This window comes from Tachysurus vachellii, chromosome 6 (assembly GCF_030014155.1).
Source record: "Tachysurus vachellii isolate PV-2020 chromosome 6, HZAU_Pvac_v1, whole genome shotgun sequence".
NCBI lineage: Eukaryota > Metazoa > Chordata > Actinopteri > Siluriformes > Bagridae > Tachysurus > Tachysurus vachellii.
Window position 1 is genome coordinate 5,187,101 of NC_083465.1, and position 24,979 is coordinate 5,212,079.

Below are 24,979 nucleotides of genomic sequence, written 5' to 3' on the forward strand. Positions count from 1 at the left end.
ATGAGTTTTGTTTTCATCAGCCACTGACTCCCAGGCGAGTTGAGTCTGATGTGTGTGTGTGTGTTAAGCGCTGCTCTGCACTCTGCCTGGGTAAGTGTGTAAAGTGTGCCCTTCACTGAACGTTTCTACATTTTATTTACACTAGAAAACACTTGATTAATGCACGAGGCTGTGTTCTGAAACTGCATCTTGGAAATGCTTTCTGTGCTTGGGTGCCTAAATGAACGTTAATGACACTGATGATCATTATTATAATGATGTTGATCATTATAATAATGATGATGATGGTGATGGAATAGGATAGCCTGATTGGACCTATTAAGCTGGTTTTATATTTTTAGCTTTGCAGCTGATGGATCACGATACAATTATTATTCATACGTGTCATGTAAAAAAGGGAAGCGGTGCATGAGCTGGCAGCTTAGGAAGTGCAAGAAGTACAAGGAATTTGCAGAATTGTATAATCTTTCTGTGTATAAACCTATCCTGTGTTTCGTGCAGTTTTAAAGTCTCTGTTCGAGATTCGGTTCCTCAAGCATGTAAGCAGGTCAAGTGTGAAGGATTTGACATTCACATTGGGTGTGTCACTTTGACGAGTGCTTTCCTGCTGCATATATAAAATATTCTACAAATGAAAACGGCATGCTTAATATTTCAGGCTCAAGAGGAATGGCAATAATTTTATCATTTTTGAGGCTTGGAATTATATTACACATTTGACAGGCTCTGATTCTGATTATTCTAATATCATACATATGAAACGGTGTCTACTGTCTCTGAATGGTTCCCTGAAGCTGTTTACCAAATATGTGTATAAGTTAAACACACAATTAGCATCAGTAATATCATAAGCCATAAAAATAACTTCATGTGTTTTCAACACACAGCAACCTTTAAAAAGGCTTTAATGAACATGGGAGTCCTTTTCTCACTCTCTGTAATATCCCACATTGATTTTCAGTTAGTTTTGTTCACATCTAGTGGACGACTAAATTACTCAATCTACTGTGTTTGTGTTTTTGTATTTCTTCATTACTACATAGGTCCCTTTTCCGGTATAGTTGAACATGGCTACAGCCATCGCCAGACACAAGCACTTCACTCATGACTATCACAGTAAGCAGTCCAGATATGTGGTCAAGGAATACTCCAGGTAAGATTCTGTGCATCGTGGACTTTGTATAAACTTCACAACAACAGGTCTCCACCCTCATCGTACCTGTCAGCCGCCAAAACTTCAGACGGATCTAATAAGTTATTGGAAACACACTCACATGCACGTAATACAGTTTTACCATCTAGGAGTTATATTTATCATTCTGGTTTTCATTTTCAGCTGATTTTCTCAAGTGAGTGGCAGAAAGTTATGGGCAGAAAATTAGAATTAAGTTCACTTCTGGGCTGAAAGGCATGGCTTAGTCATTAACTGAAGCGTTAGCATAGACATCAGACAGCATCAGACAGTGAAGGCTTTGAATCAATAGAAAACAAGTGTATTTCAATCTTACAGTTCACAATAGAATATATTTCTCTTTGTATATTCATTAGCAGATGGATGTAAGTGTGTACGAGTGTGTGTCATTTGTAAAGGATATGAACGTCTGTATGTTTCAGCTCTGAAGTCGAAGAAGTGAGATATGAATACAAAACGGGGAAGAATATCCAAAATGTGGTGAGGTCCATTTATCATTAAACAGCAAAAAATTAATCTGAGTTTAACAGGTTAACGTTGGCTTGGAAGTATTTATTTCCCAAGATCTTGTGGAATGTGTAATGAAACCATAATCTTAGGCTTGAAATGAGGTGTGTGTGCAACAAGCTCATGAAACAGTCTTTTGTCTTTCTGACAGGTGCAGAGGAAGATTCCAGAAAAGTACATCCGTGAATCATCCATGATCAGGGGCCCAAAGTTCCTGGTGAGGCTCAGATCACACACCGTGTTTGAAAACACTCCCGTGAAGCTGTTCTGCACCGTGGAAGGCTACCCCAGCCCACAGGTTAAATGGTTAGTCCCTTTTAAAGATTCAAACACATTTTATTCTTTGTAATCATTTACTAAAATTGAAAAATAATAATAATCTTTTAACCTGGATTGAATTTTCAGCAAGATACCAGAAATCAATGGTGCACCTGACATGGTGTTTTATAGCGACCTCAGAATGACCAACTTCAAGTGAAAAGCAGTCACAATTAGCACAATTAGGCTGAAATTAGCATGAAAGCATCTAGAACGACTCCATTAAAGTCATCAATCATCTTGTTTTTTTAATCTTTGTTCTGGTTTTATCAGGTTCAAGGATGATGCCCTGATCGACATTTCTTCCGGAAAATACTTTGTGGAAACCAGCGCTGGAATTCACTGCCTGAACATCATCAAGTAATTAAGGCATTAGTGTTGATTTTGTCACAGATTCAATGTTAAATCGTAAAGAAGCGGTGTTATAGATATTCCTTGAATAATGAGCAGTGTTTCTGATATCTCTAGTAAGAGATTTACTCCTTAATCAGTCTCTTTGACTCACATTACATCACATTACATTCTATAGTTTAACATTATCCAGGAATTACATTTCTCAAAAGTCTCAGATGCCTCAGATTAAGATTTTTTTTAAGGATCAGATCCTCAGAGAATTCTTTATCAGGTTAAAGTAGTAGGACCAGTTGATCAGTTTTTCATCATATTATAGCGAATATGAGCCATTTTGATTGCACACTGCTCCCCCCTGCTCCACAAAAGGAAGATGGTGGTGCTGGTGGTGGTGGTGGTGTGTGTGTGTGTGTGTGTGTGTGTGTGTGAGAGAGAGAACGTTTATCCCAATTTAGCCCTAACATGTCTTGAGCTCCCCTCAGCTGTTCATACCCAAGTGCTGAGCTCAGCGTCATGCGACCTTCCAGCACCTTAAAGTGTTCAGGATCACGTTCTCTGTCCCTAATCAGTATCACTATAACGTCTACACAGGTCCTTACTTCAAAATCACTTTTTGCTTAGATTTTATTTTATTTTATCTATCTATTTATTTATTTATTTATTTGTTTATTTTCCCCAAAATATCGGCCAATCAAAAATGAGGACAAGGTTACTGCTATCTCAAAGCCCTGTTCTTACACAGGTACTATATATAAGGAGTAACATTCCTTATTAACGACATCAGCAGTCCACATTTTTCCAAAAACCTTTTCATGTTCCATTAAGAGAAGCATTCGTATTGCTGCTGCAAGGAAGATGAGAGGACATTAAAATAGCAGCATTGAGGTGAAGGTCACATTACCGTGAATCGTTCCTTAGTACCATTTATGCCACACTGCTGACCAGGTCCCTGCCATTCAGATCATTCTGTTTCTGTTATTTTCTCTTTTGTCCTGGCTGATTGTATCTATAGATCTATATTAAATACTTAAGCAGCATGTAAAAATGTTATCTGTTCTTAATCTTGCTCGTAAGCAGCACTTCATAGCATGAAGCTTAACGTGCTGATTTCCTTCTAGATCAGAGGAAGCATACTGTGTTTATTATAGACTAGAGAGAATTTTCCACTTTGTCCAATTGTCAATTAGGAAATTACCATGGTGGAAATCTGATGAAAGCAGACATTGTGCAGCACTGGCAGCTTTTATTGTTTGATTAACAAGTCGAATGAGATTGAAGATAGTATTGATTCTGTATATTGATCTGAGTTTGGGGTGATTCCTTCAGGAAGATGGACAGTATTCAGCAGTGAATGCGTGTGTGTGTGTGTGTGTTATTTGTGCAGGTGTTCGATTGACGACACTGCTCAGTACACGGCCGTCGCCGTTAACACTCACGGCCAGGCCTCATCTCAGGCTGCAGTGATTGTCAAGAGTGAGTACGTCCTTAAACAAGCTATCAGAATAACATAGAGCCAATACAGTAGGAACAATCAAGTCTTTTATTCCCACAGCTGCTTCACCTCCATCAAACATGTACAACTACTTCAGTTCAGTTAAAACTGTTAAGGATAAAATAAAAACACACTAAAGAATAATTTAAAGAATAATCCAAAAGGTCAAAGCAGTTAGAGAAATAACAGGGCTCATGGGGAATTGGCAAGACTTCGCAAAAAGAGAGTTTGGAGAACACAGAATAGTTTAAGAAAAAAAATAGTCCTTGGTATTCAGGGGGACCTTTGCTAACATGGAGGTGTAATTGAAGGGCTGTGTTATACATCCGTAGCTGTTTTTGAGGGCTTTTGTTTTTTGTAGATTCTATGCACTTCTCAATTTGTTCTCAAACTACATTTTAAATGCTCATGAATGAAGCAGCGAATGGTCAGTACCCAGGTCATCCAGCTAGTTGTAGGAGTTTATGCCAGACGTAAGGAGAGAAAGGATTGGGACAGGGGCACAAAGTTTAAAGTCAGGGGTTCAGAAAACAGCAAAATGATCAAAAGGTAAAAGAACAAGACAAAATTTAGACGAAACAAGAGAAGACAAAGCAAGGCTAAAGACAGAGTTATTCCTCACTAATTATTCTAAACTGGAAGACAACAGGAAATAAGAAATCACAGAAAGGAAATGGGGTTATTATTTGGTGGATGGCGCCCTCTGGTGGTCTGGAGAGGAGAGGTCCTGGATAGATCATGTACAAACTCTATATTAGAGTGTTTATTAAATGGCAAAACAGTGGTAGCCAAATCTGATTAGATGAAACTGATTAGTGCACATACTGTACTGATATAATCAGTTGTTTAATTTAAATACAATTTCTGTATTAATTCTGATTTACATTATCTCAGTAATTGGGAATACTTTGTTGTGCACATTGTATAGGGAGCAAAGATGAAGAGAAAATCTGCCCTTTTTCTTGGATGCCTTATGAATGTAAGTGTAAAAGCTTTTTTTTTAAATAACATTTTATGATTTTGTCGATCCACAGTAAGCATTTATTGTCCGTATTCTTTTTTATAGATATACTAACGTTGTTCAACCAGTATTGTCCCAGTATGGGCACTTTTATATGATCCTGGAATATTACCACTATTCTTATTCTACATTATTATTGTGATTCATGTAAAAAAGCTTTCTCTTGTTTTCCTTCAGATGCAATTTTACCTGAGATTAAATATACAAAGATCAACATCACCTTTTTGGAGACGTTTGATGTGGTGTTCGGTAAAGAGGAAGACTGTGTGACTCTGTCCTGTAAGATGACTATAAGCCCCTATCTTGCCAACTTACAGCCTGAAGCCCAGTGGTACAGAGATGGTACATGAGACATAAATCATACAACATACTGCTTTCCACACAGTTCACACACATTTAGAAATGTAGAATATCATTAACTCCTTAAATACATTCAACTTACTGTATCTGCTTAATAATATGCTTTGAGATAAATAGGTGACTAATATGATGTACATTTAAGAGGTTAAAGGTGTCTACAATCTTTAACATGCGTATATTAATGTGTAGTTCTTTTTAATGACACATATGTGGCACAGACCTTGAGATATTTCTCCATTTTGTGACCCACAGTATCACTTCCTCACCTGCTTGTTCTCAAAAACATGATTCAATTACATTTTCGCTGCACATTGCATGCATATTCTATAGGAAGACTTTTTCATTTACACTGGAGCGAACACAACAGCTACCATTCTGAACTGTGTCTTTTACAACGTACAGAGGACCGCCTGAAGGAGTCGAAGTGGGTGAAAATGGAGTCTGGCGGAGGCGTCGCTAAGCTCACTCTGACTCACCTTGCCAAAGATGATGAGGGTCTTTATACCCTGCGCATGGTGACCAAAGGAGGTGATGCAGTGCACAGGGCTTACGTCTATGTGAAAGGTAAAAAAATAAAATCTCTGAACTCAACAAAAGGGGACAATTAATTCCTTCAATCTTTCGTTAGTAGGAAAGTAAACCTTTTTAACCTTAAAGCTGACACAAAGGTCTTGCTATTCATTAGTATTTATACACAGCACTCTGAAAAGGTCTTGAAGAAATTCTGTGAAGCGAAGATGCCTTGATAAAAGGATGAATGAATGAGATAAAAAGGATGAAAGGAAGCATTTCTGAGAATCTGAGTAATCACTGTGATAAACAACAATAAAAAATACACTTTTAAAATTTGGGCCTGAAATTACATCCATCCTCTGAGGTATATACCAAGCTGTACTTTTTACTTATCAATACAGGTGCTATCATCAATGATGCATGCTTTGTACCATACTTTGGAGATGGAGGTAGCAGAGATGAGGATGTTGAGGTTCTCTTTAGGAGTGACCAGGACGGGCAGGATTAGGAACGAGCACATCAGAGGGACAGCTCAGGTTGACTATTTATGGGGACAAGGTCAGAGAGAAGAGATTGAGATGGTTTGGACATGTACAGAGAAGGGAGATGGTTATATTGGTAGAAGGATGTGGGAGATGGAGCTACCAGGTAAGAGGTCAAGAGGAAAGCCAAAGAGGAGATATACAGTATGGATGTGTTAAAAGAGGACATGAAGGTAATTGGTGCAAGATTAGAGGATGCCGATGATAGAGTTAAATGTGGAAACAGTCGATTTGCTGTGGTGACCCATAACGGGAAAAGCTGATGTTCTGCATAATCAGGGGTTGTCAATCTTATTTGCATCTGTAATCTTAACTTATCTAATAGACTTTTTTGTCAAAAATGCCCTGTTCTGGAGTGTTTTAATGCTATGTTAAATAGTGACATGATTATTCAGCTGGCTATATTAATGGAAACACAGTAACAAGAGCTGGTGTTATAGAGCATTCCATAAAGTCGTGATTCTTTTACAGATGGTCCCCCTCCAGTTCCTCAGGCCCCTGGAGCCCCCATGGACATTAAGATCCATGATGCAAACAGAGATTACGTCATTGTGTCCTGGAAGCCACCCAATACGACCACTGAGGGCCCCATCATTGGATACTTCGTTGATAGGTGACTGAACGGGCTGACATGTCCGATTACTCTCAGGACTAACTAACTGAACTAAACGCTGTTGTGTAGGAGGGCATTGAGGAGATCTCATTATTCACATATAAAATGATATTAGTTGATTGGGGATTCCTAAGTTTTTCAATGCCCTTAAAATGTCCTACACATTGCTTGTAGCTATTATTTGCCATATCTATCTATCTATCTATCTATCTATCTATCTATCTATCTATCTATCTATCTATCTATCTATCTATCTATCTATCAGAATGAGGCCTAGACATAGAAACATTTAGAGTTTTCCTTAGTATATACTTTGTTTGGCTAGAAATCTTGATTTTATACAGTCATCGTGATCGTAAAATCGGAAGTATAATATCATAATGGATTCTTTTTTCTGAAGGCAGTAAAGGGAACAAGCTCTATTTGTCTTAAGCACTTACACATTTTAATAATAGGCTGTAAGTATTAGATTTTTTAATTGTATGGCGAGATAATAGATGCTTTTAGAAAAATCATTTCTTGTCTCTGCTTGAACTCCGTGACAGATGTGAGGTCGGCACGGAGGACTGGGTACAGTGTAATGAATCTCCCATTAAGATCTGTAAATACCCCGTGTCTGGGCTGTTCGAGAGTCACTCCTATTACTTCCGTGTGCGTGCTGTTAATGCACGTGGCATCAGCAGACCTTCTAGAATGTCCGAACCCATCGCTGCAGTGGATCCGACTGAGTTTGAGAGACTTCATGGTAAAAAAAAAATCAGCTACGTCCATTAATTATAAATAATATCATTCATCGTCGTGTCTCAGTTTGTATTTATTCTCATTTTGTGTTTGAACAGCTACAAGGCTCGGTGGAAAACTTGCCGTTGTTACCTATCATGATGACCTTGAAGGTAGTCTGGATTCACATATTCCTTCAATTCTTTGATATACAGCTCTACACGGACTGACCTCTTTATTAGGAACAGCTGTACCAGCTGCACTTCTATGCAGTTCTCTTACCAACTAATTACATGACATTAGCACATTGCATGAAATCATGCAGATACAGGAAGTGACCTTCAGTTAACGTTCACAGAATGAGGAGAATCTTTGCACTGACATTGTGACTTACCTTAACATGGTCGTTAATACCCGATGAGTTGGGTTGAATATTTCAGAAACTGATATCCTGGGACTTTCACACACAACAGTGTTTATAGTTTATAAAGAATTGTGCAGAAAAGAAGAAAAAAACAAGAAACACATTATTTAGCGAGAGCAGAGGAGGATGAGCAGACTGGTTTGCACTGATGGGTAGGATGCACAATATAAATGTTGAAGTGGATGACATCATATTCTACTGATGTCAATCAAAAACAAGACCCTGATGTCACAGTGGGCACAAACTCATGAACTCACAAACTTTATGTTTTACCAATCTTACATGAATGAGCAGCTGTTCCTAATGAAGTGGCGAAAGAATATAGATACAAATTTTATATCCTGACATTGTTTACTCCATGTTTTATTTAAACAAGTCAACAAATGTTCAATAATATACGTTAAAGGAAGCAATAATAACCTATAATGAATACAGGTCAGTAACCGAGTCATTTAATTTAGTTATTTAAATATTGTAGCAATGTTTAAAATACAGAAAAAACAGAGTTACAAATATTCGAATGTTTCATAAATCTACATGTCTTTCATCTTATTTTCTTTGTTTTGGATTCCAATTAAACTGCATGTACAATTAAACTTTTTGCTCGGTCACCTTTTTCTTCATTTTCGCTAGTTCTCTTCTGGTTTTATGTTGTTTTTTTGTTGTTGTTGCAAATTACACTAATTACGCGGGTCAAAATTGGCTCCCGTTCGAGAGGTGCTGATTACTTTTTGATGAGAATTCTATCATGAAAGGAGTGTCTGACCATCTGTGGTGCTTTTTCAAACTGGAATTAACTCATCAACTGGTGTCAGGAGCATGTGTGTGTTCGCGTGGGTGTTTCCACCAATATTGCAGACACTGAGCTCATTTTAATGGTGCAATCCTATCTTTTGAATGCAAAACCGATGACACGGTGATGTTTCCTGAGAGGTGTTTATGCGTGTGTGTGTCTGGGTGTGAGAAAAGGATTGAATGTGAATCATGCTGTTTTGGCGCACACAGTAATTCTGTTTGATGTGATTTGCCTGTAGCTGAGGGAGTAGCTCCTGGAGCTCCATCCAAAGTCTACGCCTCTGAGACTGATCGAACATATATCGTGCTCAGCTGGACCCCCCCGGAGTACCACGACAAAGCCCCTATGTGGTACTACATAGAGAAGGTTGGTACACCTCAGCGTCTAACAGATCACCTGTTTGAAGCTCACTTCCTCCATATCGCTTTACTCTTATTTATAATTAAGCATCCGTTTATACACATAAACAAAGAGGCTTGGTTTAGTGTAAGCATTTCTCGATTGCTAGCTGGCATTACTATGTGAAGTCATGGAGTGCTTTTTGATGGATTGCTTTAATCTCTGGATGGAAGATGTTGCTGGCAAAGAGCGATAAAAACACATACTCAATTTTAATCGCACTCTCTACTCTATGAAGCTCAGAAACCCCCCCTTTCTTCCTTCCTTCCCTCACTTTCAAATCACTTTCACTGCTGATGTTAACGCTTTAAGGACAGTTGTAATTAACCGTGCTTTTTAAATTTGTGAATTGAGAAACTCGAATTACTGTAAAAGTTGTTTGATTGTCAGCTGACACAGCTGGGTGAAGTAATGGAGTGCTTTTCAACGGCTTAGACTCTGGCTGGCAGTAACTCCTGGCAGAGGGTGAACACTCAAGTGCCAGTGCGTTCACCGCGCTACGCCGTCTTCAACCTGGCTGAAGGGAAGGAGTATCTGTTCCGCATAATCTCAGCCAACCTGTACGGCACCAGTGAGCCCTCCAAGCCCACCGCACCCATCAAAACCCAAGAACTGCGTGGTGAGAACTTAAAAATGGTTTATTTTCCAATTCAGAATATATTTACTTCACTGTAATGTTATGTTCAGACCAAAATAACATTAAATTATTGTTCTATTGAATATCAAGCAATGGTCAATGGTCCTATTACAATTGTTTTTTCTCTTAAATGTCTTTCAAATGTTGTTACAATCCTCATACCTGCCACCAAGAGGATGGTCATGTATGCATGTGGTGTTTTTTTGTCATTATATTGCCAATAATTAGGAGGATATCTATATAAAATTAATCTATTTTACATTTGCATTAAAATCTAAAATCTAAGTCAGCAAGCCAAGAATACATTTTAAGATTATGTACAAAATAAAGCCACCCTGTGAGCTGTAAAAAATTATATTGCTAAGTGTGATGTGATCATGCATTATGAGCACAAATATATTTTATTTAATCATTAAACATACCCAATCGTTCTATATTAATAATGCTGCCATAAAATGGCTTTCTCTGAGTTTCGGAGAAAATGATTGCAATAAAATAGCAGGAAAAGTGTGGTGGTGTCAATGGAAAACCCTCCAGCAATTCATCCACACAGTATCCCTGTGCTCAGAATGTTGCCAGAACAAACAAAAACAGGAAGAATGTATGATTCTGATTGGTTAATCCTGTTTCTCACAAATGCAACCAATAAAATGCGAATAAACAAATATAAGCACGCAATCTTTTGATATGTAGGTCAAAACAATGTCGTGTGGTATATTTGTATGCTAATAAGCAACAAATAAGCATCAGGAACTAACCTGAAACACTTTCCCAGACAGATACGCCTCTGCCTGAAGTGCAGGTTGATTCAAGGCGAGATCAGGAGAACAGTAATTAAATTGCCAGTGGTGCTATAAACCGTAACGAACGCATGCTCTGAAAGTCATCTGGAAGTTTAATCAGCAGCGGATGATCATTGTAATGAGGTTTTCTGTTTCTCCAGGTGTTCCTTCGGCTCCTGGACAGGTTGTGGCCACAAGAGAAACCGATACATCTGTTCTGATCCAGTGGGCTCCTCCAAAGGAACCCAATAACCTTATTGGCTATTATATTGACCTGTGTGTTAAAGGATCAAAGGACTGGACCTCTGCCAACCACAAGCCACACAAGAAGACAGAGTATGTTCTAATTTAAGCAGTGGAGTGCATTTTGCTGAGGATTTTTGGTCTTAGTGTAATACTTTACTGGTATACAGTTGTACTAACTGTACAGCATTTTGAAATGCATAGCACATGGTAGACTTCTTTGTTTGGATGTCACGAATCGCTAAGATAAACAGGTAAAGTCGAAATGTGTACTCTCAAAGAAATACGAAAAAAAAAAAGGAGAAGAAATATTCACAAAACAGAAAGACACCCGTTTCTCATCACACACTGATTTTACTCAAAATTCAGATTCAAAGAATGTAGAAAACATTAGCTAAAATATCTAACCAGGTATCTAATTCTCTTTTAGCTAGCATGAAATTGACATGCTAATAACTAGCGGTCACAAACTTCTTTGATACAATATGTAACGTCTAAGTAGCAACAGTGTGATTAAACGGATCTCAAGGTATCAGGTCTTGTTTTTGCTGTTACTTTTGATAAAATTACGATTTGTTAGCTTATTAGTGGCTTGATGCACAATTGTAACCTTATGACTTATGACTTGTATATGATTACAGGGAACTGTAGTGATGTAGTGTTTGGAACTGTAGCAGATTGAAAGTTTTTAAATGTAGGACATACATGTTGGAAACTTTTCGCACCGCAACCCGTTCTGCTTGTGTTTCAGGTTTGTCGTTCATGGCCTTAAAACTGGTGAATCGTACGTGTTTCGTGTGCAGGCCATCAACGAGCTGGGCCTCAGTGAGGAGTCACAGGAATCAGCACCGCTGTCTGTCAGAGCTGCCCTCAGTACGTATGACCAGCTTTCAGACACGCCGCAGATCCGAACCCACTTCTCTATCAAGCTTGGACACAAAGTCCTATTTTTCACTGTTTCTAATGAGAATATTTGTCTTTGCCAGCACAAAGTTTCACTAACCTAAAAAAGTGGTGGAAATACTCTGACTTTATGTATACCGCAGCATGTCAAACGAATAATAACAGAGTGCATGTGCAGCAGAGGTGAGTCCATGCAGAATTAATGAAAAAAGGGTAGAATTAATGTGTCCACTTTGCCATTTCTCTGACAGGAAGGGACTAAAAAGTATAATAGCAAGCACCAAAAAAAAAAAAAAACCCTGATCCCAAAAGTCTTTGTACAGAAGTGAAGAAATACTCCGATATTACAACAGGTTTAACCGCTAGCTGGATAGTCGTGTCTTTTAATTTTGCACTGAAATTCATGCTTTTGTAAATGAACTCACAAAAGCGAGAACTTGGCCAGCTTATCCTTTAATCTGTGGGTACACTTTCCCGCATGAATTGGCATTATTTTAATTATCTTTACAATATAAAAAAGAGAGACTTTTTTTTTGAGCATACTACATTTTAAATACAGTGTTACAAAGAGACTAAAAAACACTCAACAATTTTCACAATTCAACAAAACAAAACAAGTGCTATTTTGTAAATTTCAGAATCAGGTTAGAAACCAGATTCTAAAATTCATCCTAATTTGCACTGAATAATATGATCACAACTAACAAATTTTATGCAGCAATAGACTCCTTTTAGATGTGTATTTCAATGCTTGTCGTCCTCTTCATCATGTCAGTCATAAGTCATTTCTATTTGTATTTTTTTTAAATGATCTCATTATTATAATATACCTTAGATCACATTAAACAACAAAAAATGTCTGTAGTTTCTATCCCACCATTTATTTGGTGCTTAAAAAAGATGGTGGTCAGGCTGCTTTTGAAATTACAGACACTCTAGCACAATCTGGCAACCTACACTAAAGGCAGGTGCATAATATGAAGGGAAAGCACAGAAAGCCAAACATTCATGATCTGTCTCTGAATACACATAACTTTCACTACTTATATATTCATGTAACTTTTTCAGCAGCTCTGACCGTGACCTTAAAACAACAACTGCTGCATATTTCCAGAGCTACCGGGTGTGAAAGACCGCACCTGACAGCAGACATCTTTTTTGGTTTAAACAAAAGTCTTTAAGAATTAAGAGCTGGTGTTAATCTAGTCTCACACCTAATCAACACTCTGGAACACTCTGTTTTATTCGGTGTACTGAAACTAATGAGAAACATTGAAATAGAAATGAATAAGAACAAAGTAACCAGGATAAATTAGTTACTCAAATATGGTGACTGAGCAAATAAACATTACGCAACGTTTCAAATGTTCTTTTCAGATAAAATATACCGAACAATCAGTATTTTGTCCTCTCTCAATCATATCCGTTACATCCACAATAATGCTGATGTAAATAGAATTGCTTCATAAATCAGTATGTGGCATTATTACTGCAGGATTTACTGAACAGCGGCTATTCTGTATCTTCGCATGGAAAACTTTCTGAATGTTGATTTAAACAACCACTTTTAGGTCAGACTCGTATTCATAATTTGCAACAAACACCAGTCGTAATGCGTCGCATCCGCCATAAATCATTCCTGCATTATAAGTCACAGCAGACAATAAATGGCCTCGAATCGACTTTATTAAAAGCCAGAGATAGCTGGAGTACAGCGTGCTGCCATGGACATTGAGTAATAGGCACGTAAAACATGAGTCATTTATCTTGTGTGCAGAGCTCCCCTCGGCTCCCTATGACATTGCGCTCCTCCATTGCGATGGCCAATCCATGGTGCTCAACTGGAAGCGTCCTGTCCACTGCGGGGGTGCTGAGGTCACCGACTATTACATCGACAAGTTCAACCTGGCCAAGCAACAGTGGCACGAGGTCAACGTCTCACCCATTAAGGAGAGGCTATACAAGGTTTCTACAAATTTACCTCCTACGTTCCGTTTGCCACGCTTTATGTTACAGTTCCACATGAGAAGAGTTTGTAGTATGAGTGTGATTTTCTCTTTGTCTGCAGGTTCCAAACTTGACTCCTGGTTCAATGTATCAGTTCAGGGTTTATGGTGCTAATCTAATCGGTTTGGGTGATGCATCTGCTGTTAGTGCTCCATTCGCATGTGAGGCATGGAACATGCCTGAGCCAGGTAACAAACACCACACATGTGGAGTACATTTTAAAGAATCACGTTCTCAGGCAAGGCGATTCATTTTTGGTGTAATAATAGAAGCACGGTAGTGTATTTGGAATTCCTCATATTTGTACCAGAAAGCTTGAAGTGATACCAGTGATAATATATTTTTATGATGACCCTGTGGACTAGGCCTTTTGTCTGATATAAATGAAAAATGAGATTAAAAAAAAAGGTTTTTATACAGTATATACAGTTTTTATGGAACCTAGGCCTCCATCAGTCCATCAATTAGCTACATTATCTTTACACAAATGCAAACCTCAGACACCATCAGGTGAAGGCGTAAGTTCTATCTAGTGTTATAATGTGGACCAGCAGTGTAATACAATACCACTATTTGTTTGTTTAGTTTGCTAATATCTGAATATGGTTTTAAACCCAATGTGGATGTGGCCTAAATGGAAAGTTACTAGAAGCACTATAAACACTATGAAACCCATGTCCAGAAAAATACCCAGAACAATATTAGTTTAAACTGAAAACAATGCTTGATAGTCGACTCAGACTTTTGACTTTTTTCGCCCAGGTCCAGCCTATGACCTGAGCGTCACTGAAATCAGAGACGACTCTCTGGTGGTGGAGTGGAAGGCTCCTGTTTATAGCGGTGCCAGTGCCATCACCGGTTACTATGTGGACATGTGCAAGACAGGGACTAATATCTGGACCACCACTAATGCCAGTGCTGTGAGCCACTGCTACCTGAAGGTATGGTCTCTGATAACAGTGTATAAATTTGTAAATGTATTTTACCAGGCTGTATGTAAGACACATATGTAGTGCATATATAAAACACATATAATCTACTCTCACCTTCCACTTTAATAGGAACACCTGTAAACTACTAATTTAGGCATGTATCCAATCAGCCAATCACGTGGCAGCAGCACAAAGCATAAAATTAAGCAGTTACAGGTCAAGAGCTTTGGCTAATGTTCCCATTAGACTTCAGAATGAAGAAAAAAATTTTATCTCAGTGACTGATCTTGGTTTTTGGTGCTGGAAGGATATAGTAACTCAGCATTCACACACCATCAAACCTTGGATGAGCTACAACAGCAGAAGACTACGTTGGGTTTGATTTTTTGTGAATTTTGAGATGGTTTTTGTGCTCAGTAACATCGTAAAAAGTGAAAAATTGAAGTACTATGTCCTTCCTGGTAGCTCGATCCAATCTGGCTTATTTTCCTATGATCTTTCTTAGCAACGAAGCTTTTCCACCCAAGTTTGATGTGAACATTAACTGAAGCTCTTGACCTCTATCTGCATGTACCTGCATGCTGCTGCCTAATCTGCATAAATAAATGAGCTGGTCTTAATAATACAAAAATAATAATAACGTAACGTGTTATGCTTAGGTGAAAGACTTGGAGATGGGCTCTTCCTATGTGTTCCGTGTGCGTGCAGAGAACGCCCATGGCATCGGAAATGCTGCGATATCCTCTGACCCAGTGTGTGCCAAGGCACTTCCAGGTAACACACACATGAACACGCAGATATAAGCAACCCACACACCCACTACTACTGGGGACTGCCAACCATCTCAGCTATATCAGGATGCATCAGGCTGAAGAAGCAGAAACAAGGTAAACAGCTTGCAGTGTGAGAGGTCAGGTTAAAGAAAGGGAGAGAAATCGAAAGAGAGAGGGAGACTGCACTGCAAAGTGGTGCAGGAGGCAGATGTCTGCCCGGCTGCAGATAAGAAAAAAAAGCAGTCGAAATGATTCATCTTGAATTGCCTTAAAAAATTCATACTTGAGAAAAGAAGGCACTTGCTTCGACCAGCAGAGTGCACTGTGGACTTTTGTGTCTGTGTGTGTGTGTGTCTGTGTGTGTGTCTTTGTGTATGTGTGATAATGGGAGGATAGAACACCACAGGACAATGAAGGACAGATGAGTTGGAGGTGATTGTGCCCCATAATCCCACTGTATCCATACCATAAATCCAACATGGCTACCCCATATCCCTTACACATTTCTGAATTAGGATGATTTATATCTACACGCTCGTTTTCTTATGTGTTTTTTCGAAGGCGCTCAGGAAATCAAGTGTGGCGTGGACAAAGAGACCGGAGATATTTACCTGTCTTTCGAGAGCTGTCAAATAACAGAGAAATCCCAGTTTTTGTGGAAAAAGTCCTATCAAGAAATCACGGACTTCTCCAAAGGAATTGCAATTAAAACGTCAGGAAGTCGGTAAACAGCATACACGGCTCACTGTTAATTAAAGAATCACGTATAAGTATATTAAAACATTTTGTACATATTTAAACCTCATCTGTATGCTAACCCCGTGTGTCTGTGCTTGTCAAAGCTCGACTTTGTTGTTCAAGAACCCAGACAAAGAGGATGTAGGCACTTACTCCGTTTCTGTCACCAACACTGATGGAGCTTCAGCCAGTTACTCGATCTCATCAGAAGGTGCGAGATGCTAATTATGGAGGAAGGATAATGAATTATGCATCAGATTTTTTTATTCTGATGTCATGTATTATTCCTTAAATATAAATGTAGTTTGAATATCAGTAACCGAATTAATATGCATAGATGTTTAGATGTTGCATTATTAAAATTATAATCTAAATAGCCAAAGATATGGCAAACCTGTCATTTTATATCCTAGTGCTTCAGTCATGTGATTGTTTCTGTTGTGATTTTCTTATTGGGGACTAAATCTTTAGCTTTGCTGCACAATACAAACACACCTAAAGGCAAAAGATTACTCACCTTACTTCAGAAAAGAATAAACGACACTTCAACAAAGCCGGTGAAATTGACTGTGAGCCTTATGTGCTGCCCCCTGAACTGTGGATTCCTTTAGTAGAAAACATGTGTACACATCTGCTCATTGTGAAAAACATCCAGTGTGCGGTAGGTCTATGGAAGGAAACACCATGTTGACCAGAGAGGTCAGAGCAGAGTGGCCAGACAGGTTCAAACTGACAGGAAGGGCATGCGTACAGGGGCAGTGGTGCCTGAAGCAGTTAAGGCTCTGGGTTGTTGATTGGAGGATCAGGGTTTAAGCACTGCCAAGCTGCCACTGTTGGGATACTGATCAAGGCCCTTAACCCTCACTGCTCTAGGGGTGCTGTATCATGGCTGACCATGTGCTCTGACGCCAACCTCCAAAAGTTGGGATATGTAAAGTAAGAAATTCACTGCGCTGTAAAGTATATGTGACAAAATAAAGACTTCTTCTTCTTTTCCTTCTTCTTCATAACTCTATAGTAATATCCACACTTTACAACCGTGGTGAGCAGAAAAGCATCTCAGAACACATGCCAAACTACAACCAGAAAAGTTCCAGTGTTTTCAGCCATGAACAGAAAGATATGACACAAACAGTCTGCAAAAAAAAAATGTAAACTATTTCCAATCATTAGCTGCTCAGTTTCATTGAGTCTGTAGGCAGATCCGCTGCATTGCTGCTTGTTGAAGATGTATTGCATATTGTCAAGTGTATTAGGACAGTCGATTCTTAGTATAAACGAAAATGAATCTTCTTGATGAAGCCCTGACAATAACATTGATGCAGCTTGTGCTTTATTCGATTCTCAAAAGAGCAGCAATTATACGACGTGATGTCACATGAAAAGCACAAAAGCTTCATTATGGATTTTTCCGGCTTTGTCCACTGGAATCTAATCATGTCTTAAAATCACTTTCATTTGGAAAGCAATCTCAGGTTGTCTAGAGCCATGCACCATGTGCACCATATGCATCATTTCATAGGATGATTTTTCTTGCACAGTGCTCACAGATATTTGGTGGAATTTGATGTATTTCTCTTTATTTCAGAGCTTACGAAAATGCTGGCACTCAGCCATGACATCCGCCATCCAAGTAAGTAACCAAGGAACTATTTCTGTCCTGCTATTTCCAAGCTGACTCATTCCATGACTATCGGAGGAGCTGAGTTAAGACTGAGAATGTTTGCTTTGAGCTTTGACCAGTACCTTCTTGACCAATGTTCTACTATGGTTCTCAGAGCCTATGAGGATTTGTGTATCTATGCCATTTTCAAGGTCACATATGTAAAGCATGAGAGCACACAAATTTCACTTCTGCCACTTCTGTGTTCATCACAGTTATTCCTCTGAAGACCGAGCTTGCGTACAAGATTTTGGAGAGAGGTCGTGTGCGCTTTTGGCTGCAAGCTGAGAACATCTCCTCTGCTGTGACCTACAAATTCTTTGCCAATAACAAAGAGCTTGTCAACTGCGAGGTAAGCAACGAGCCTCATGCAAAGCGACACAGACAGCTTGTGACACTTGCGTAAATCTTCGAGTGCTTGGTGAGAACTGCTTTAGGTTTTATATTAAGTTGACCCTAGCATGCACTGCACCGTGCACCGTCTCACCCAGAATGCCTCCAAGAAAACGTAATAAAAGATCCGAATAAATTGCTTACAAAGCTAGTAGAGGCACCAATGAGAACAATTTGCTTCCATCTTTGTATTACTTTCATCCTGTTTTTTGCTCCAGCAAACTAAAATGACACATGATGTAGCCACGGGCGTTATTGAGATGGTGCTGGATCATTTCACTGAGGACAACGAGGGGACATTCGCCGTGCAGATTCAGGACGGAACAGGAAAGGCACAGTCCTCTCTGGTGCTAATCGGAAATGGTGAGGAGATATATAAAATCATATATATCCCATTATAATTTGACGGATCCTTAACCCTAGCTTCCTTTTTTTCCCCTCTAGCTTTCAAGGCAGCTCTGGCTGAGGCAGAATATCAGAGGAGGGAGTATATCCGTGTGAAAGAGGGTATAAATCACAGAGAAATATTAATCTGTGCCGTATTAATACACATCCTCTACTATTAATACAGACCCTTGGCCAAGTAGTTACTAAGTGACTAAGGGTTTTTTGTTTAAGGGAAAAAGAATAGTGTGCCTCATATTCGTATCTGTGTTTTGTATTTGTTTAGAACACTTCTTATTTTTAATGTATTTCTATTTGTTACTCTTCTATAACAAATGTAAGCCTACCATTTCTCGCAGTAGTCGTAAGTAATAGTAAAGCAATGAAGCTGAAATGGTGTGAATTATAGTTATTGGGTCTCAAGTACAGGAAGTATTTGTAGACATGGATAAAAAACAAGTAAACAACTTTTGTTATGTCGTGATAAAGAAAGAAGAAAATATAGTAATACTTATAAGGATATAATACAAGCCAAAATGCAAAAGCAAGGTGGATACACTTATCATCCTTCAGACGTAAATCTGCACACTTTTCATTGCTGCTGTGAATTGCTTCATCAGCTGCCAATAATCTCCCTTTTGCTAGGACCTCATTTTAGCCAGTTCCTGTCTGTTCATGTTGGGGAAGATGCCAGCGTCAGCCTCATCTGTAAGGCGAGTGAACCCACATTTGTGCCTCAACACACCTCAGACAAATGGCCTGCGTTTATTGTCAGTGCCAGTCAGAATGACTAATGTGTCAGGCTTTGTTCGTCTCATTTATAAAGATATCATTGTGGTGGTTTGTTGTTTAGAGGCGCAGTGAACAACCATATTTCAGGCTGGCTTGATCATCACTGTCTGATGCCTAATGTGTGTCCTCTCCTCTCCTCCTACCCCCCTCCTCTCCTCTCCTCCTACCCCCCTCCCCTCCCCTCCTCTCCTCTCCTCTCCTCCCCTCCCCTCCTCTCCTCTCCTCTCCTCCCCTCCTCTCCTCTCCTCCTACCCCCCTCCTCTCCTCTCCTCCTACCCCCCTCCTCTCCTCTCCTCCTACCCACCTCCTCTCCTCCTACCCCCCTCCTCTCCTCTCCTCTCCTCACCTCCTACCCCCTCCTCTCCTCTCCTACCCCATTCCCCTTCTCTAATTCTCCTCTCCTCCTACCCCCTCCTCTCCTCTCCTCCTACCCCTTCCCCTTCTCTAATTCTCCTCTCCTCCTCCCCTCCTCTCCTGTCTTTTCATCCCCTCCTACCCCCTCCTCTCCTCTCCTCCTATCCCCCTCCCCTCCTTCTCTCCTCTCCTCGCCTCTCCTCTCCTCCTTCTCTCCTCTCCCCTCCTCTCCCCTCCTCTCTTCTCCCCTCCACTCCTCTTTGCTCTGCTTTGATCTCCGCTCCCCTGATCTACTGTCCTCCTACCCCCCTCCTCTCCTCTACTCCTACCCCATTCCCCTTCTCTAATTCTCCTCTCCTCCTACCCCCTCCTCTCCTCTCCTCCTCCCCTCCTATCCTGTCTTTTCATCCCCTCCTACCCCTCCTCTCCTCTCCTCCTATCCCCCTCCTCTCCTTCCCTCCCCTCCCCTCTTCTCTCCTCTCCTCTCCTCTCCCCTCCCCTCCCCTCCTCTCCCCTCCTCTCCTGTCCCCTCCCCTCCCCTCCTCTCTCCTCTCCCCTCCCCTCCCCTCCTCTCTCCTCTCCCCTCCCCTCCCCTCCTCTCTCCTCTCCTCTCCTCTCTCCTCTCCCCTCCTCTCCCCTCTTCTCTCCTCTCCTCTCCTCTCCTCTCCTCTCCCCTCCTCTCCTCTCCTCTCCTCTCCTCTCCTCTCCTCTCCTCTCCTCTCCTCTCCTCTCCCCTCCCTTCCTCTCCTCTCCTCTCCTCTCCTCTCCTCTGCTCTCCTCAGGTAGCAAATCTGAAGAAAGAGTCTGCATTCCACTGGTATAAAAACGATGTGGAGGTGATACCTGATGTGCCTGCTGACCTGAGTTCTGGAGTCTGCAAACTCCCACTGTATCTGGTGAGAGCTTGGATTCCTGAAAGAAAATAGCAATGCAGTTACTGAGCTTAGCCAATAAAACCAAACAAATCTGATGGAGCAGCAACAGATGTCGTTCAAGTGCACAACATTGTTATCTTTATGGAATAATTGCACGATTTATTTATTCCTGCTGAATTATTATTTTCCTTTATAAGTTTTATGTTCCCATTGTTTGCAGAGGTTAATCAAATTTTTTGCAGTCTTTTGTTTTTCTAATAATGAACATGTCGATTGTTTCTCAGCAGATCACATTCAAAGCTCTGATGTCGGTTAATGGGAAAGACAAAGTTTCAGATGATTGTAGTAATAACGCTCTTTCTAATTTCATGATTAAACTCTTTTTTTTTTTTTACTCTCAGGAGAAATTAGGATGAACATGAGAATTTAAATTGAACATAAAAAGAGCTGGTGAGCCAAGCACATAGGATTTCATGCTGAAGAAATAATGTTTAGCTTAGATGAGTAGCTATGAGATTTAAACCTGAAGTGGGTGTGGCCTAAATGAACCTAATACATGAACTAAGAACGAATGAAAGTGCCTGGAAGTGCATTTTGCAGCACCTCACCTTCTTAATAATAAATATGCTCTTTCTTTGTCTTGCAAGCTTTATATCTCACAGCTTGTTCACACTCAGCCTTCACAGCGAAAACTTCCCACTTGTGTAACTTTTTTGTTTTGAGGTCTTTGTCCCTAAAAAACATGAAGCCGTGCCTCCTATTTATAACTGTAGTAGTATTTGTACAGAACATATCACCTGTTTGTTCTAAGTATCCATTATTTCATCCCACCATTGGTGCATCAATGTACCAAACTATATTGTCATCTTGTTCTTAACCACAGATTATTTAGATTTTGTGCCACTGGCATCACTGTAAAGGTTCACTTTTCTCATATGACATTTAAAAATTCCCTACTTGTCTCCAGTTACTAGAAGATCCAACAACATGCACAGACTGACATAGTTATCATGATTTTTCTTAACACTGTAAAATACAGCAAAATGTTAATTAAGGCATTTAAAACAAGTGACTTGACGAGTAATCAAACCTAAATGTCCTTATGGGAACTTAAACTAGATCATAGACATTGTGGTCAATTACATAATTATACAACAACAGGGAGTAGGACACAGTATTCAAAGCTAATTATGATGACTTCCTGTACAAAGCCATGGGCTCAGAGCAGACATTCAAAGGAGGTTTGTGTTTAAGCAATAATTAAAAGGCTTTTTGTAGTGTACCAGCAGTGGGTGTTTTTAACCTTGGCACACCCAGCTACCGCTACCTAACATTTCATTTGGAAGTCCCAGGAATGGGAGCGTATAATAGTACATAAGCGAGCTGCGTCGAATGAGCAGCCCACAGAAAACATGCTCGAGTGGCCTGTCTCAGCAAACACTGTTTGAATTTCTGCCCTCAGTTCTCCAAGAAGGACGTGGCTGTGTACAAAGCAACTATTAGCGATGACCGAGGACAAGACGAGTCTCAGGTTGATATTTCTGGGAAAGGTAATAGTGTACTCACCTCAGATTGTTGCAGTTTAACAAACATTTCTCCACTAAAAAGCCCATCTCCTTTCTTACTTACCTATTTTTTTTTATCTGCAGCCTTTGACAACATCATCAGCGAGCTCTCACGTATTGCTGGTATGTATCACATTAGCATTACAGCATATCTGTGGTCTGGGAATCTAGTCAGTATCTAGTCAGTACGTAACCAAAGATAGATCACTCAGGAGATACTGAGGTCTTAAAATAAACAGAGCTACAATGAAGCTTTCTTTAGCATGGATGTAGGATGACTGCTGAGTCATAATGAAGAGCAGCCGGATATACAGAAACCCTTTCTGCTTACACAGTCCAGCTAAATGTCAAGCCTCAGAACAGGAGTACATGTGTAAAGGATGATGCTTTCAGTCTGTACTATCACACTGTTCACAATGACAGAAATATACATACAGTAGATGACATTGTCTCTATGTTCCCAACCAATTGTTTTCTTTTTTTTTGCTGAAAGTTAAAAGAAAAACATGATTATTTAAACCAAGTTTGGGAATAAATGATGTTCCTGAGCGTCTGTGAGTCATGCTGATGATTGTCCTGTAATTGTAATTGGCATTCAGTGTTTTGTCAGGGGTCTGGGTTTAGAATCAGTGGAAGATTAGCATGAATACATCATTTGGCAGATCAGATGCGTCACAAGCCATAGTTCCCTCACGTCAGGTACAAAAAAAGAAGTTTAACTATGTGGCCAAAGGCGGAAACCAATTGGAGGAGAGAAAGTGTAAAGGTGTGAGAGTGTTAAAAAAGATACAAAGGAAAAAACCAAAAGGCATGACAAAAACAAACAGGTGATATGTTTACTTTATGCTGATAAGAATCAAAAGAAAGAAATTCAGACTATACTTTTATTTACCTTGTCAGCCAAAAAGTGTCTAGTGCAAGGTGTTGTGGTGTCACACTGTGTTTTTGTATTTCAATCAGGTGTGTTGACAAGCTGGAGAACAGAATACACAGAATAGACTGTAAAATAAACAGAAACCACATATATGTATTATGCGTTATCGATTTGAACTAATTTGTTAGAAATAGTGGGCTAGCATTTTGGCTGAATCACCTTGAGCCACTTATTAGCCATATTTCTGCCTTGTAGGTGTAGTGCCTGTCTTTGCACACCCCTGCACTAATCCCCTTTTCCCAAACCAATCAGCAGTTACTCTCCTCCAAAACCCCACAGAGCGCCTCAACTCGAAACTCATGTGTTCCGTAATAGAAAAACCCCACAGTCTAACTTTTGTTTGAGAAGGTGTCTCTTCTTTCTTTTTGACGTGAACAGGGTCCAGCGCATCCGAGTTGGTGATCCAGTGCACTGCTGAGGGCATCATGCTGCAGTGCCACATGAAATATTACACAGAGGAAATGAAGATCCACTGGCTGCACAAGTACGGTTATTCTCTCCTTCCGTTCCCTCTCGAGAAGGGAAGTTTCTGAATAGAGTGATGGAAATGACCATGGAAATGTGATCTGCGTGCTCGCTCAGACCTCCGAGCATGACGGTCGGCCCTGCATGTAAACACCATTTAGAGATTTTTGTCTATAATTGTATTGCTTTAGTCTTCGGCGTGAGAAAATGATTATTGAAAAAATAGCAGGGCCAAGTGACAAGAAACCTGTGTGTCTGTCAATACAAATCAAATCTATTAGATTAACAGTTACCTAAAGCTTTAGCCCTGAGGTACAAACTGGAAGCATGTGGCATACTAACACATCCTGAGCTCTTCTTGTAAACATGGCCATTCTTGTACCTGTATGACCAATTTGACTAAATGTTCTAAACTACTGCGAAAGTTTCTCATCATTTCTGGAACGAGGTGTACTGAGACGGCACTGAGAGCATTTCTTGCAGTACCATAAAGATTTACCTTCCCACAGATCACGGAATATCTAAAATGATAACAGATTTCTGTTAGGAAACAATTGGAAATGCAAACTGCTCACCAATACACTCTGTGTAGAATGTAATGCATTATTTTATATTTATTTTAATATTTGTATTTAACAGGGAATCTAAAATCACTGCCTCTGAAAGGATGCGTGTTGGTGGCACTTCAGCTATGGCCAGTCTGGAGATAGTTGAACCCATTGATAAGGACAAAGGAGTATATTCCTTTGTGCTGACAGACAGTGAGAAGACGTACACACGCATTCTTGAATTGTCTGGACAAGGTAAGAAAAGTTGACTGACTCCTTCATCCTTAAAAAATAAACGTTTCATATTTTTTTTATAGCATTCTCTGTTCAGTTCAGTGGTGGTCTTGTAAGCAAAGGCAAAGGTCTTTAGGGGGTTTTTACACCTGGTCACTTCATGCGTTTTCTGTGACCCGATAGCTATCTGATCGTACAAAGACCAGGTCTAAATGCTCTCCGAAACGTTTTCAAGACGGATATAAATCCGATCGTTCAAACCACTTCAGGAAGTGGTCTGGGACGCATTTCAGATGAAACTGGACAGGTGTAAATGAATGTGGTTGTTCAAGCCACATACGTCAGCGCTTTACTCCTCCCAAACGGAAGTACGTCACTCGCAGGTGACTCGCGAATCGTGCATCGTGCCAGAAACAAATATGTTTTCCCACCAGTGCTGGCTCCGATCTTTCACCCAGGTGTGTCGTTTGGTCTTAAAATGCACTGCTGCCGCCAGCGAAAATGCAGCA

The 24,979-nt window shown here is 39.9% G+C and overlaps 1 protein-coding gene across 1 annotated transcript in view; it reads left to right on the forward strand.

The window, feature by feature from the left end:
• myom2b (myomesin 2b) overlaps positions 1–24,979 on the forward strand; it is a 29,164-nt gene continuing 4,185 nt past the window's right edge. Inside the window, exons 1-32 of the mRNA XM_060871841.1 lie at positions 1–90; positions 1,044–1,153; positions 1,615–1,672; positions 1,851–2,005; positions 2,291–2,377; positions 3,753–3,841; positions 4,789–4,839; positions 5,059–5,223; positions 5,644–5,805; positions 6,768–6,909; positions 7,455–7,654; positions 7,749–7,802; positions 9,088–9,215; positions 9,684–9,867; positions 10,829–11,003; positions 11,662–11,783; positions 13,591–13,778; positions 13,882–14,008; positions 14,583–14,761; positions 15,412–15,526; positions 16,087–16,249; positions 16,368–16,474; positions 17,852–17,896; positions 18,142–18,278; positions 18,538–18,682; positions 18,764–18,826; positions 19,349–19,416; positions 20,632–20,745; positions 22,187–22,274; positions 22,374–22,412; positions 23,602–23,707; positions 24,328–24,491. Of these exons, the coding sequence (XP_060727824.1) occupies positions 1,068–1,153; positions 1,615–1,672; positions 1,851–2,005; positions 2,291–2,377; positions 3,753–3,841; positions 4,789–4,839; positions 5,059–5,223; positions 5,644–5,805; positions 6,768–6,909; positions 7,455–7,654; positions 7,749–7,802; positions 9,088–9,215; positions 9,684–9,867; positions 10,829–11,003; positions 11,662–11,783; positions 13,591–13,778; positions 13,882–14,008; positions 14,583–14,761; positions 15,412–15,526; positions 16,087–16,249; positions 16,368–16,474; positions 17,852–17,896; positions 18,142–18,278; positions 18,538–18,682; positions 18,764–18,826; positions 19,349–19,416; positions 20,632–20,745; positions 22,187–22,274; positions 22,374–22,412; positions 23,602–23,707; positions 24,328–24,491 (3,706 nt within the window). The 5' untranslated portion in view covers positions 1–90; positions 1,044–1,067. The remainder of the gene's footprint in view (positions 91–1,043; positions 1,154–1,614; positions 1,673–1,850; positions 2,006–2,290; positions 2,378–3,752; positions 3,842–4,788; positions 4,840–5,058; positions 5,224–5,643; positions 5,806–6,767; positions 6,910–7,454; positions 7,655–7,748; positions 7,803–9,087; positions 9,216–9,683; positions 9,868–10,828; positions 11,004–11,661; positions 11,784–13,590; positions 13,779–13,881; positions 14,009–14,582; positions 14,762–15,411; positions 15,527–16,086; positions 16,250–16,367; positions 16,475–17,851; positions 17,897–18,141; positions 18,279–18,537; positions 18,683–18,763; positions 18,827–19,348; positions 19,417–20,631; positions 20,746–22,186; positions 22,275–22,373; positions 22,413–23,601; positions 23,708–24,327; positions 24,492–24,979) is intronic.